We start from the raw sequence: 12,245 nt of genomic DNA on the forward strand, positions 1-12,245 counted from the left end.
GGCCCAACCCTCTGGAATGACCTCCCCCCTGACATCAGAACTACCACCGACTTCCGCTCCTTCCGACAAAAACTAAAGACTCACCTGTTTCGATTAGCCGGCTTGGCACACTCATAGTTTTATTTTACCTCCTGGCAGATATTTTTAATTGGAATTTCTGGGGAACTATTTTAAATTTAATTCTTTGGGGTATTTTTAGGGGTCGTTTTTTAAATATTGTATTTTAAATGCTTTACTTGAATGTACAGTTCTTATAACCTCCTCCATGTAAGCATTTAATTATTTAAGTATTTAAATATTTAAGTATTTGTTTATTTATGTATTTTTTATGTATTCCATCGACTGTACACCGCCCCGAGTCCCTTTTGGGAGAGGGGGCGGTCTAGAAATATGAATAAAAGTAAAGTAAAGTAAAAGTATTCGCCTTCTGAAAAAGGTGTGGCTGAGAGAAGAAATAGTGTGCTATAGACAATGAAAGACACATTGCTTGTTGATGCAGGCATGAGTAAAGCATATTGGGGAGAAGCCATAAAGACAGTGAATTATATCGTTAATAGGTTATGGAGTGAGGAAATACAGCAAGCGCCATATTTCCTGATGCATAAAAGGAAACTTTCTTTAACTCATTTAAGAACGTTTGGTAATTATGCTTGTGTGCATAATCCGAAATATACTAGGAGAAAAGGTCAGAGAAAGGCCAGAAAACTTTGGTTTGTTGGGTATGAGCCAGGAACAAAGAGGTACAGTTTTACAGATGGTACTAAGCAAGTAGTGATAACAAGATCTGCTAGTTTTGGAGAACAGAACAATTGGAACAAGATACATGCTAATCATGAGGTGTTCATGCCAATACGGAATTCTAATCTGTTGGAAGATGAGACCGAGTCAGATAGAGATGTAGAAGAGTATAGAACTTTGATAAAATGTAAAAGCACAGATGACATAGATGTAGAAGAGGAGAGACCAGAAACAGTGACACAGGAAAACATAATTCCAAGACGATCTGAGAGGGGTAATAAAGGCATGCCTCCTGAACAGTTTACTGCAAAAGAGATCAGGGCACACAGTGTTAAGTATGAACTTCAATAGTACCAGGAAGTGTTGATAATAACCAAGGTATGTGCAATTACTGAAAGATGTTAAGGTAGTGTACTGTAAAGTAAACATGTAGACATTAAATACTGTAATGTGAGAGAAGCTGTAAAGTAGAAACTGATCAGATTACCGCATCAGTCTAGCTATTGTAAAATAGCTGATAGGTTAACAAAATGTAAAAGGAAAAAATGACATTGCTATAGGAGTATACTACAGGCCACCCAACCAAGCAGAAGAAATTGACGAACTTGTTGCTAATCAATTAACAAATGTAGGTAGAAAGCAGTAGTAATGGAAAACTTTAACTATTCTGATATCAACTGGGAGACAAACTCTGCAGCAAGTAGGAAATTGAAGAGATTCCTAGCCAATTTAGCTGACAACTTTGTCATCCAAAAGGTAGAGGAACTAGAAGAAAAGCCACACTGGACCTAATTCTTACTAATAGAGAAGAAGTGATAGGGGGAATTGAAGCTGCTGGAACCTTGGGTGAGAGTGATCACGTCATCCTGGAATTCAATATAATGCAAAAACAAGTTATAGAATATAATCCAATGTTAAACTTTAAAGGAGCCGATTTTAACAAACTCAGAGATTGTCTAAGCAATTTTCATGGATAAAAATCCTAAAGGGGAAAACAACTCAAGAAGCATGGGAAACACTGAAAAATGTGATCTTAAAGCCCAGTCCAACACAATACCACTGAAAAGAAAAAGAAGAAATCCAAGAAGAAACCAGCATGGTTGCACAAAGATATCTCTGATAAACTGAAAGACAAAAAGGGTAAATACAAAAAATGGAAAGAGAGACACATAACTAAGGTACAATACCAGCATAAAGCCTGAATCCACAAAGATGAAGTCAGGAAAGCAAAGGCTCAGAATCAACAAAGACTTGCAACAAAAGTCAAAGATAAGAAAAGAAGTTTCTTTCAACATATAAATAACAAGAAAAAAGTCAAGGTCAGTCCACTAATGAGAGAAGATAGCAAGGAAGTAACAGGCAGTAGAGAGAAAGCAGAGCTGCTTAACTCATTCTTTGCATCAGTTTCTACACAAAATGAAACTATGGTCCAACATACCAAAAGGATAAATATAAAAGACAGATTAGAAATAAAAATTAAAACAAGCTAGAAAATGTCTAACCTTGATGAATATAAATCACTGGGATCTGATGGATTACATCCCAGCACTGGGGAACTACCAGAGGATTAGAAAAGAGATGATGTGGTTCTCATCTTCAAAAAAGGAAACAAAACATGCCCAGGAAATATAGACCCGGGATGGTGAACCTATAGCATACTTGCCACAGGTGGCACGCGGAGCCATTTGTCAGGGCATGCGAGGCATTGCCCTGTTAGCTGGCAGGCGCGCATGTGCGTACTGGCCAGCTAAGTTCAGCCTTTTTTAAAGCCATTTTTCGCCCCCCCCCCGGCTCCAGAGGCTTTACCCGCCCCCCCGGAGGCCCTCCGGAGGCTTCAGGGGCGCAAAAAACCCGGCCCTATGGGCAACTGGAAGTTCGGGAATAGACTTCCAGCTTGCTCGTAGGGTCGGTTTAAGCCCACCAGAGGCTTCAGGGACCTTCAGGAGGCTTTCCTGAAGCCTCCGGAGGACTAAACACATAGGGTCGGTTTAAGCCCTCCGGAGGCTTCAGGGAAGCCTCCTGAAAGTTCCTGAAGCCTCCAGAGGGTCTCCGGGAGGGGCGGGGGAGGCTGTTTTTGCCTTTCCCAGGCTCCTATAAAGCATCTGGAGCCTGGGGAGGGTGAAAAAAACATGCAAAAAATGGGGGGGGGTCGCGCCTCTCATGCGCGCATGCGCACTGGGGGGTGTCGCACGTTGCATTATGGGTGCAGCACGCCTGCGCGCAACCCCCCTGCGCTCCCCCCACTTATGGCATGCAAGCCAAAAAAGGTTTGCCATCACTGCTATAGACCAATCAGCTTAATATCAATACCTCGGAAGATACTGGAAAAAATAATAAAAAAACAGATCTCTGAACTTCTAGACATAAATAAAGTTATAACTAGTTTGTTAAAATCAGATCAAGCCAAACCAATCTTATTTCATTCCTTGACGCAGTGACTAAATTAGTACACCACCAAAATACTGTGGACATAGTACATTTATTCAGCAAGGCATTTGACAAACTAGACTAGAACCTACTTCTCAGTAAGCTAGAAAAATGTGGGACAGACATGGATTTGTAACTGGCTGACAAGCTGTACTCAATGACTAGTCCTTAATGGCACTACATCTACAGGGAGGGAAGGAAGCAGTGGGGTACCAGAAGATTGTCTTAGGGCCAGTACTTATACCATAGCTTCATAAATGACTTAGATCAGAGTTCTCCAAGCTTTCCAGGTTGACGGCCCAGAGCAAGGACAGGGGGAAAAGGGGATGTTCTCCAAAGTTGGTGGAGATAGCATCCATGCATGGGTTAACTCTGTTAGTATCAATAGAACTGAGTCTACAAACTGTGATGTCATAGCTCCTGAGGTAGCTCCTCCCAGCTTTTTAGACTCAGTTCTCTTGGACTGGCTGTGCTTTTAACTCTCTCCTCCAATTTTGGATTAAAAAATCCAACTAAATACTTAAATTTGGCTTGAATCTTACAAATTTTTTTGTCAGTCTTCAATTGGACTCAGGAAGGCAGGGGAGGAGGGCTTTGCGCCGTTGCCCTGAGGCAGGGAGGGTGCCAACGGTCAGAAGTGGCTTCACAGGGACTCAACAGGCAGCGATTCCTTCCAAGCGGCAAGCCCATGAGAACTCCGGGACCTCTGTCTCTTGCCGCCCACTGCCTTTGTCGCCCATTGCAACACCGCAGTAGCCTCAGAAGTACCGCCGACGCAAGCGCTGCAGCTCCAAATGCCACCACCACTGGCCCCGGCCCCGCAAGCACTGCTGTTACCACCGTCACCTCAGACAACACCACCGTCGCCACTGGTACCACTGTTGTTACTGCTGCTGCCGCAGGCATTGCAGCCAACACCGCCGCTGAAACCACAGTGGCCGTCGCAGGCACCGCCCCTGCAGCCGCTTGCCGCCAATGCAGCTAGGAGGCTTAAACACTCCCGTCTGGCCCCACAAGGCTCGGATTGCCTCAGCGGCCACGGCCTCGTTCCTCGGGCAGGATTCCCCAGCGCCCCCTAGCTCTCCCAGGTCTCCACACCGATCCCTAATAAATTGGCTGGAGTTGAGAGCGATCCACCTCGCCCTTCTACACTTTCAGGTTTCAGTGCGCAACTCCCACATACTGGTTCTCACAGACAATACCACCACCAAGGCACATGTCAATCGCCAAGGGGGGATGAAGGCCATATCCCTCATGGTGTCAGCCTTTCGCCTGGGTAGTTGGGCAGAAACTCACCTGCTCTCCCTTTGTGGAGAACATATTTCAGGCACAGAAAACACAGGTGGATTGGCTGAGTTGCACACAGATAGATCTGGCAGAGTGGAGCCTTCAACACTGCATCTTCGCTCAACTGACTAATAGGTACGGAGTTCCAGTCCTCAACCTCTTCGCCACGCAGTTCAACAACCAATTGCCAAGGTATTTCACGTGTTACGTGACACCAGGGTCAGAGGGAACACTGAGGTGCAAGTGGTCCCTGGTCTCCTGTACGTGTTTCCTCCCTTCCCTCTGATTCAGAGGGTGATCCGCAAAATGCTGGAGGAGGAAGCGTAGCTGTTACTCCTAGCACCCCATTGGCCTCAACGGTCCTGGTTCACGGACTTGATGAACCTCTCGATGGCTCCTCCGTGGTGGCTCCCACAGACAAGCTCACTTCTTCATCAAAGGTCAATCCATCACCCAGACCCTCAATGGTTGAGGCTAACCGCTTGGGGATTGAGTGGCCAGCCTTAATGACAGCAGACCTGTCAGACAGGGTCATTCGGATGATTCAAGCATCTCAATGTTCTTCCACCAATAGGATCTATGATGCCACGTGGCAGTTTTTGCCACCTGGTGCAGTAAGCGAGACATTGTCCCTCTCAGGGCATCCACCTCTAACATTCTCGAATTCGGGCAGGACTAGACAAAGGGCCCCTCACCAAACACGCTCAAGAGACATGCTGTGGCCCAGTCCTCACGATCTGCCCGTCTGAGCCACTCTCACTGCATCTGCATGTGCGCCGATTCCTCATGGGCGCAGCCAATCTCAGTCCTCTGTTGCCCACAGGTTCCCAACTTGGGAACTTGCCAAAGTCCTGGACTTTCTTACTGAACCTCCCTTCGAACCCATGAGGTCCATGTTTTTACAACATCTGACCTTGAGGGTGGCCTTCCAAGTCGCCGTCACCTCGGCGAGGCAGATTTCAGAATTGGTGGCCCTGTCCATCAAGGATGATCTGTGCGTCTTCCACTCAGAGAGAGTCGTTCTCTGCCTCAACCTGACATTCGTACCGAAGGTGAACTTGGTCTTCCATAGAACACAAGAATTGATTTTACCTAATTTTTGCCCCAATCCGACCCACAGGCTTGAGCGCAAGTGGCACACCCTAAACGTGCGCCGAGCTCTTCGGGTTTACATCAAAAGAACTGCAGACTTCTGACGGTCCAAGGTGTTGTTTCTTTTAACCCAAGTAATAAGGAGTGAAAGGCCTCATTCTCTGCCATAGGATGCTGGATAAGATCTTCCATCGCCAAAGCATACTCAGCTCATGCCCTTGTTCCCCCATCGAACATCACAGCACACTCAATATGCAGCTCAGCCACCTCAGCGGCTTGGAAAACACAGGCCTCGGTGGAGGAGATCTGCAGGGTGGCCACATGGACAACTCCATCTCCATTTGTCTGCCAATACAAGCTCGATAAATATGCAACCACAGAGGCTGAATTTGGCCGATGGGTATTACAGCAGGTCCTTTCCACACATTGACCCTAGGTCACCGCACGATCCCTCCCGTTTGGACAGGACAGGCTTTGGTATGTCCCATGCATGGATGCTATCTCCACCAACTTTGGAGAATGGGTGTTGGTTCTTACCTGATACGCCCTTTCTCTGGACTGTGAAGATAGCATCCATCCCCACCCTTTATCTCCGTGCAGACCTGAACCAATGAGTAGTCAGGAGGAGAGATGAGCATCATAATTCAGTCACATACAGTACAGCAGTCTACCATTCAACTTCATCAAAAGCTGGGAGGAGCTACTTCAGGAGCCATGATATCACCATTTGTAGACTCAGCCTTATTGGATACTGACATAGTTAACCCATGCACCATCCAGAGAAAGGGCATATCAGGTAGGAACTAACGCCCAATTTTGTGGGAGGGGCAGGTGCATGTGTGTGCACGCAAGTATCCACAACGTTCAGTGACCCTCTTGCAAGTAGGTCTGCATGAGTCTGCAATAAGACTCAACGAGTGGGACTGCAACTGCCCACAATGAGGTTCCTGCGAGTATGGCAAGAACCCTTAATGTGGCTCGCGCTAGTGGGGCCATGTGCACACACAGATGCACAGGCACCAGCCAGCCACTCATGTGGCCTGGTGGTGATTAAACTACAGCCAGGTAGTGGGCCACAGCCCACAGTTTGGGGACCCCTGATTTAAATGAGGGAATAGAAGGGGAACTCATCAAATTTGCAGATGACAGTAAGTTGGCAGGAATAGCCACACCCAGAAGACAAGCTCAGGATCCAAAAAGATTTTGACAAACTTGAACAATAGGACCTATCCAACAAAATGAATATTAATGTGGAGAAAAGCAAGGTTTTTACACCTGGGCAGAAAAAACCCAAGGTACAAGTACAGATTAGATGAAACCTGGCTCAAAAACAGTAATTGTGAGAGGGACCTTGGATTCCTTGTGGATGATCATTTAAACATGTCAGCAGTGTGAGGCAGCAGCCAAAAAAGCTAATACATTCCTTGGTTGTATAAACAGAGGCATAGAATCAAAATCATGTGAAGTAATAGTACTGCTTTACGTATAAAGCCTTAGTAAGACCACACCTGGAATATTGCATCCAGTTTTGGTTACCACATTAGAAAAAAGATGTTCAGACTTTGGAAAAAGTGCAAAGAACTGCAACTAAGATGATTAAAGGCCTGGAGACAAAAATATGTGAAGAACCGTTGCAGGATTTGGGAACAGCTAGAGAAAAAAACTAGGGGTGACATGATAGCAGTGTTCCAATATTTGCAAGCAGAAAATCTTGCCACAGGGATTTCCCCCCTCCCCCTCCTTTTTTTCAGTCGTGCCCCACATTTCTGGCTCCCTTCCTTGCGTGGAGACCCAGCTTAAGTAGAAAAGTCTCGAGGCTTCTTCCTGAGCTGTCATGATGGCTGCTTTTATAGTGACCTGGGAATAGCCCCGTGGAATCCATGCCGTTGGGATGTTGGTGGAGGGTTCGCCTTGCCTTAGAAGAGATTGGAAAGGGATCTGGTACTGCATCCGATCGGTCACCAAGGTGAGCAACCTCCAGTGTTGTTTCACACTTTGGGGGGGGGGGGGGGGAGGAGGGATAGCTGAATTATTCTGACAAGTCATAGATTTGAGGATTGATCCTGTAATGTGCGGCATTGGTTTCTGAGCACATTAAATCTTGGTGGATTTGAAGTTCAAGGGCCTCACTGTCCAGTGAGGTTCTGTCTTTTGGGCCTAACAAATGCAGCAGAACTGTCTCTTTTATTTCATGCAATACAATCAGAATAGAGCTGGAAGGGACCTTGGAGGTCTTCTATTCCATCCCCCTGCTCAAGCAGGAGACCCCACCATTTTAAACTCTTAGGTGGCTATCCAGTCTTTCTTAAAAACCTCTAGTGATGGAGGACCCACAACTTCTGGAGGCCAGCTGTCCAATTTTTCAAGCTATAGCCCCCCTCCAACAGTCTGAGGGACCGTGAATTGGCCCCCTGTTTAAAAAGTTTGAAAACTCCTGGTGTAGGGTCTCCTGCTTGGGCGGTTGGGTGGACAAGGTCACTTCCAACTCTGTTAATCTGTTAAATACAATGTGAAGATAAATTTGCAAAGTGATTGTAAGTGTGTGCATGGGATTTATAGAGAGTTATTCATTTTCTAACTGTTTAATGTAATTCCTTTAAGTTTTCCTTTTACAAAAATAAATATCTACACTTGTATATTTCTTTTAACTACCTTACTTACTCATTAACTCAGGCTTGTTCTCTAATTCATAAATAAAGGAAATGAAGTCTTCCAGGTAAGTTCTCCCTTGATTATCATGTAACTATAATTTATCTGAAAATTGTGAGCAACTACTTACCATAATCTTCATCAAAGAGTTCTTGCCTTTCAGAATGATATTGTGAATCAGCAATTTCTTCATATTCTTCAACCATGCTAGTTCCAAACACTCTGTAAATCATATTTTAATTAAACTAGTTAAAGAAGTAACAAAACATGATAGTTTTCTTTTACACAAAAGACTAATTTCACACTAGCGTACTGATAAAACTGATGTGCAATACATTTCCCCAGCTGTTACTAGTTACGGTTATCACAGAGTTGCCTATGAATGAAGGTGAATATATGTGCCCCACAATAATGTTGCAAGATCCAATCTGGGTCAGTTACCAAAACGAGAGATTTAGTTTTCCAAGCTTTCAGACTCATGCTGGAGTCCATCCTCAGGGACTTTCTCTCTACCAGAATGTGTGCTTTGGGCTATTCAATGAATCATATTTATGTGGTACATAAATTAGAATTCATATTAACAGAATAGAGATAGAAGGGCCAGAAAAACATGCTATCAGACAAAAACTATCAGCAATGCTTGTCACACACAAACCAAATAATATGCTTAGCCCAATGGAGCAACACAGCTTGAAAGACCTGAAACGATATCAGGACATTATTTTATTGGTAGATAAAGGCCGCTCATCGATGGTGATGAACATTGTTTTTTTTACCTCCCCCACCTCCAGAAGATAGACAGAGAGACATAAAGACAAAGACAAAGAGAGAAAGAGAGGGAAAGAGAGACAAGAGAGAGAGAGAAAGACTTGTTGATTGTAACCTCCTTGGGGCTGAGAAGAATTGCTGCAAAACTGAGTTTCCTGAAGTAGACCACTAGACTCCTAAACAACTGAAAAAAATGATCTAGTAAAAAGAAGTCAACCAAAATAGCAACATGCAAACAAAAGCAAATAAAACATCCCCAGGAGGAAAACAAATTAAAGTTTACTTTAATGATCTCCTAGCCACGTCTATCCAGTCACATGATCTCCTAGTCACATCCACCCAGCTGGTCCGGGCACCCAACAGTCTGAGGGACCATGAATTGGCCCCGTTTAAAAAGTTTGAAGACCACTGACCTGAGATATTGTTCGAGTACTGAGTTTATATATTCACAACCCTCATTAGTTTGAGGTTGGTGATTTGAACTCAGTCCCTGATCAGTCCCCAATAATTTAAGGAATTCCCTCCAAAACCTATGAGGTGAATTGCACCCCCACCAGAGATAATGCATTGGGGGGCTCCATGTGGTCTATAGACATGGTGTAAAATAATTTGGCCAACTCCCGTGCTGAGGGAATCTTCTGACTGGGGACAAAATGCACTTGTTTAGAAAACAGACAGTCAGTACCCAGAGCTTTCTGGAAGCTCCACAATAAAGTCCATCAAGATCGCTTTCTAGGGTGCTGATGATTCCGCTACTGTTTGGAGGAGTCCAGGGGTTTACCCTTGTCGACGCTTGATAAGAGACACTGACAGGATAACCTGCCACATAGTTTTCAATGTCTTTGTTCAGAGATGTCTTTTGATTAGATGTAGAGTTTTTACAAAACCAAAGTGCCCAGAGGACCTGGACTCATGACTTTTACCCAGGACCAACAGGCTCTGGCATTCCGGTACATATAGTTTAGACCCCACTCAGGCTAATCCATCTGGACTGAACAAACATTTCTATGGATTTGAAACTATCTGTTATCTTTGAGGGTGGCTTTAAGTGTGGTTGTCACCTCATTGTCGACTTGCCGGTTTTCTTTCACCTGTGCCTGGGTGGTCACTTGGGCCAATTGCTTGAATGGGAGTAAGTGTTTTGACTACTTCTGCTTTAGGGGAATTATATAGAGGTATTCAGGACAAAGCATCAGCCAGGAAGTTCTTCCCTTCAGGGACGTAGTGCAACATGAAGTTGAAGCAGTTAAAGTATTGCGCCCATCGCATCTGTTTAGGAGAGACCCTCCAAGAGGATTTTAGTGCCTCAAAAGGTTCTTGTGGTCAGTCCATACCTCGAAAGGCACCTTGCTTCCTTCAAAAAAGTGCCTCCAGGTTAAGAGGGCCCAATGCATTGCATAAGCTTCCTTTTCCCATACCACCCACCTCTGTTCAGTTGCTGACAGTTTCCCAGACGCGTAAACACAAGGCTGCATCTGGTCAGCCTCATTCTCTTGTAGCAGCACAGCTCCCATAACTACATTCCTATCATCAGCCTGGATGACAAAGGAAGCATTTCGATCAAGATACTTCAGGACCGGTTCAGCTGCAAACAGCCACCTGAGCTTTTTAAAAGTTGCTTGGCATTCCAAAGTCTTTTTAAAAGACTGACTAGGTTTAGGTTTATCCTCTCCTTTTGTCTTAAGCAAGTTTGTGATGGAGAGTGCAATCTGCGCAAAAGATGGGATTAACTGGCGGTAAAAATTAGCAAAGCCTAGAAAGCTTTGTAGCTGCTTTTTGGTTCAGGATGGAGCCAAGTCCAGCACAGCTTTCAATTTCACTACTAAGATTGTTGGCCATGCAGATACAAAGATAGGCAGGGAAATGATTCCTTGCCAGTCAACAGGAGTGCTGGTTTACTATCAGCTGACCACTGACCATGTACTTAGGAGCCAAGGACTTCGCAGCACAAGTAAACAATAGCCAATCACCGGCCATCAACACATCAATCAATCAATAAGAAAGCACCACATAAATACAACAAACAGAATGTCCTGAAACATACATTCTGGTAGGGAGAGGTTCTCTGGTCCTGATGATTGACCCAGATTAGATCTTGCAACAGTCTTGACTTTTCAACTTTTTCATACTGATCTTTATATATTCAAGTATTGTATAGTTTTGCCTTGAAAAACTAGTTTATCTAAATGAATATTTGCAAATATCATCAAACAGAAATATCTTGTTTTAAGAATATAAAAAGCATAGAAATAATATTTTTCATTAATACCTTATAAGGCTTAAAGGACAGAAATGTTCCGATCCAAAATGTGATATTAACTCCACCTGAAAAATAAAAAGTATTTAATAACTGAAAAGTGAAAATGATTAATAGCTCTTGTATAAAGATAAAATAAAATTTCACCCAAAGTTAACTAAAGGAATATTGTCAGGCTCTGTTCTTTTCATGCATTAGTGTGCAGAGCCACAAAAGTGTACCCATGCTTTAGGCTTTCAATATTATTAAAATATTGCTAACCTTTATATACTTGATGAACATCTGAAGTAAGAGAAAAGAAAAAAAAAAGAAAGCATCAGTCAAATACATGCATGCTGCAGGCAATAAATTAGCTATTGTGCAATTAATAATAGTGAATGTAAATTGTTTTCCTTCCCCTCTCTCACCAATCCAATATACAGCGATGCTTTTGCAGAAAATGATAAGATGCTCACTACAAGTCACAACATGCAGTCAAATTATCACAGTTATTTGTTATGTAGCCGAACACCTGGCATGCTTCAAAATTACAGGTGAATGCTAGAGGAAAATAAAACCCCAATAAAACAGAAATAAATATCACTATTATAGCCTAGAGATGTACAAGGCTTTCAAGTTGTACAATAATGAATATTTTTTATTTTGATATAATTACCAGTATTTTGCTGATAATACATATATATTTTACACAGATAATATGTAAACAAAGAATCCACAAAAGGGGTCTGTTTTATTTTCATTTCATTTCATTTTTATTTATTCATATTTCTTTAACTTCCCATCTACCTCCCTTTATTACTTTTATTTCTTTTTAAATGGAAGAAATGTGATTCTAAAGTTAATGAATGTTAACATGATTACTTAAGGTTATGTTTTTCCTGTTTGCCTTCTTGAACAAATGTAGAAGTACTAGCAATTACTATTTAATAGTAATTAAATTGTAATTAGAAGCAATTAAATTTATATACCTCTGGGCTTTTCACAGGTAAACATTAAAACTAATATAGGTAGTCCTTTACCTGTAACC

The 12,245-nt window shown here is 43.2% G+C and overlaps 1 protein-coding gene across 2 annotated transcripts in view; it reads right to left on the reverse strand.

The window, feature by feature from the left end:
• The window catches only part of SUCO (SUN domain containing ossification factor), a 261,352-nt gene that overhangs the window by 101,132 nt on the left and 147,975 nt on the right, over window positions 1-12,245 (reverse strand). Inside the window, exons 12-14 of one of the 2 annotated variants that reach the window (XM_081947134.1) lie at window positions 11,480-11,500; window positions 11,231-11,286; window positions 8,324-8,415 (exon numbers count right to left, since the gene is read on the reverse strand). In XM_081947134.1, the coding sequence (XP_081803260.1) occupies window positions 8,324-8,415; window positions 11,231-11,286; window positions 11,480-11,500 (169 nt within the window). The remainder of the gene's footprint in view (window positions 1-8,323; window positions 8,416-11,230; window positions 11,287-11,479; window positions 11,501-12,245) is intronic. The other variant, XM_081947135.1, reaches the window with a different exon arrangement.

This window comes from Natrix helvetica, assembly GCF_964273705.1.
Source record: "Natrix helvetica genome assembly, chromosome: 3".
In the NCBI taxonomy this organism is placed as follows: Eukaryota; Metazoa; Chordata; class Lepidosauria; order Squamata; family Natricidae; genus Natrix; species Natrix helvetica.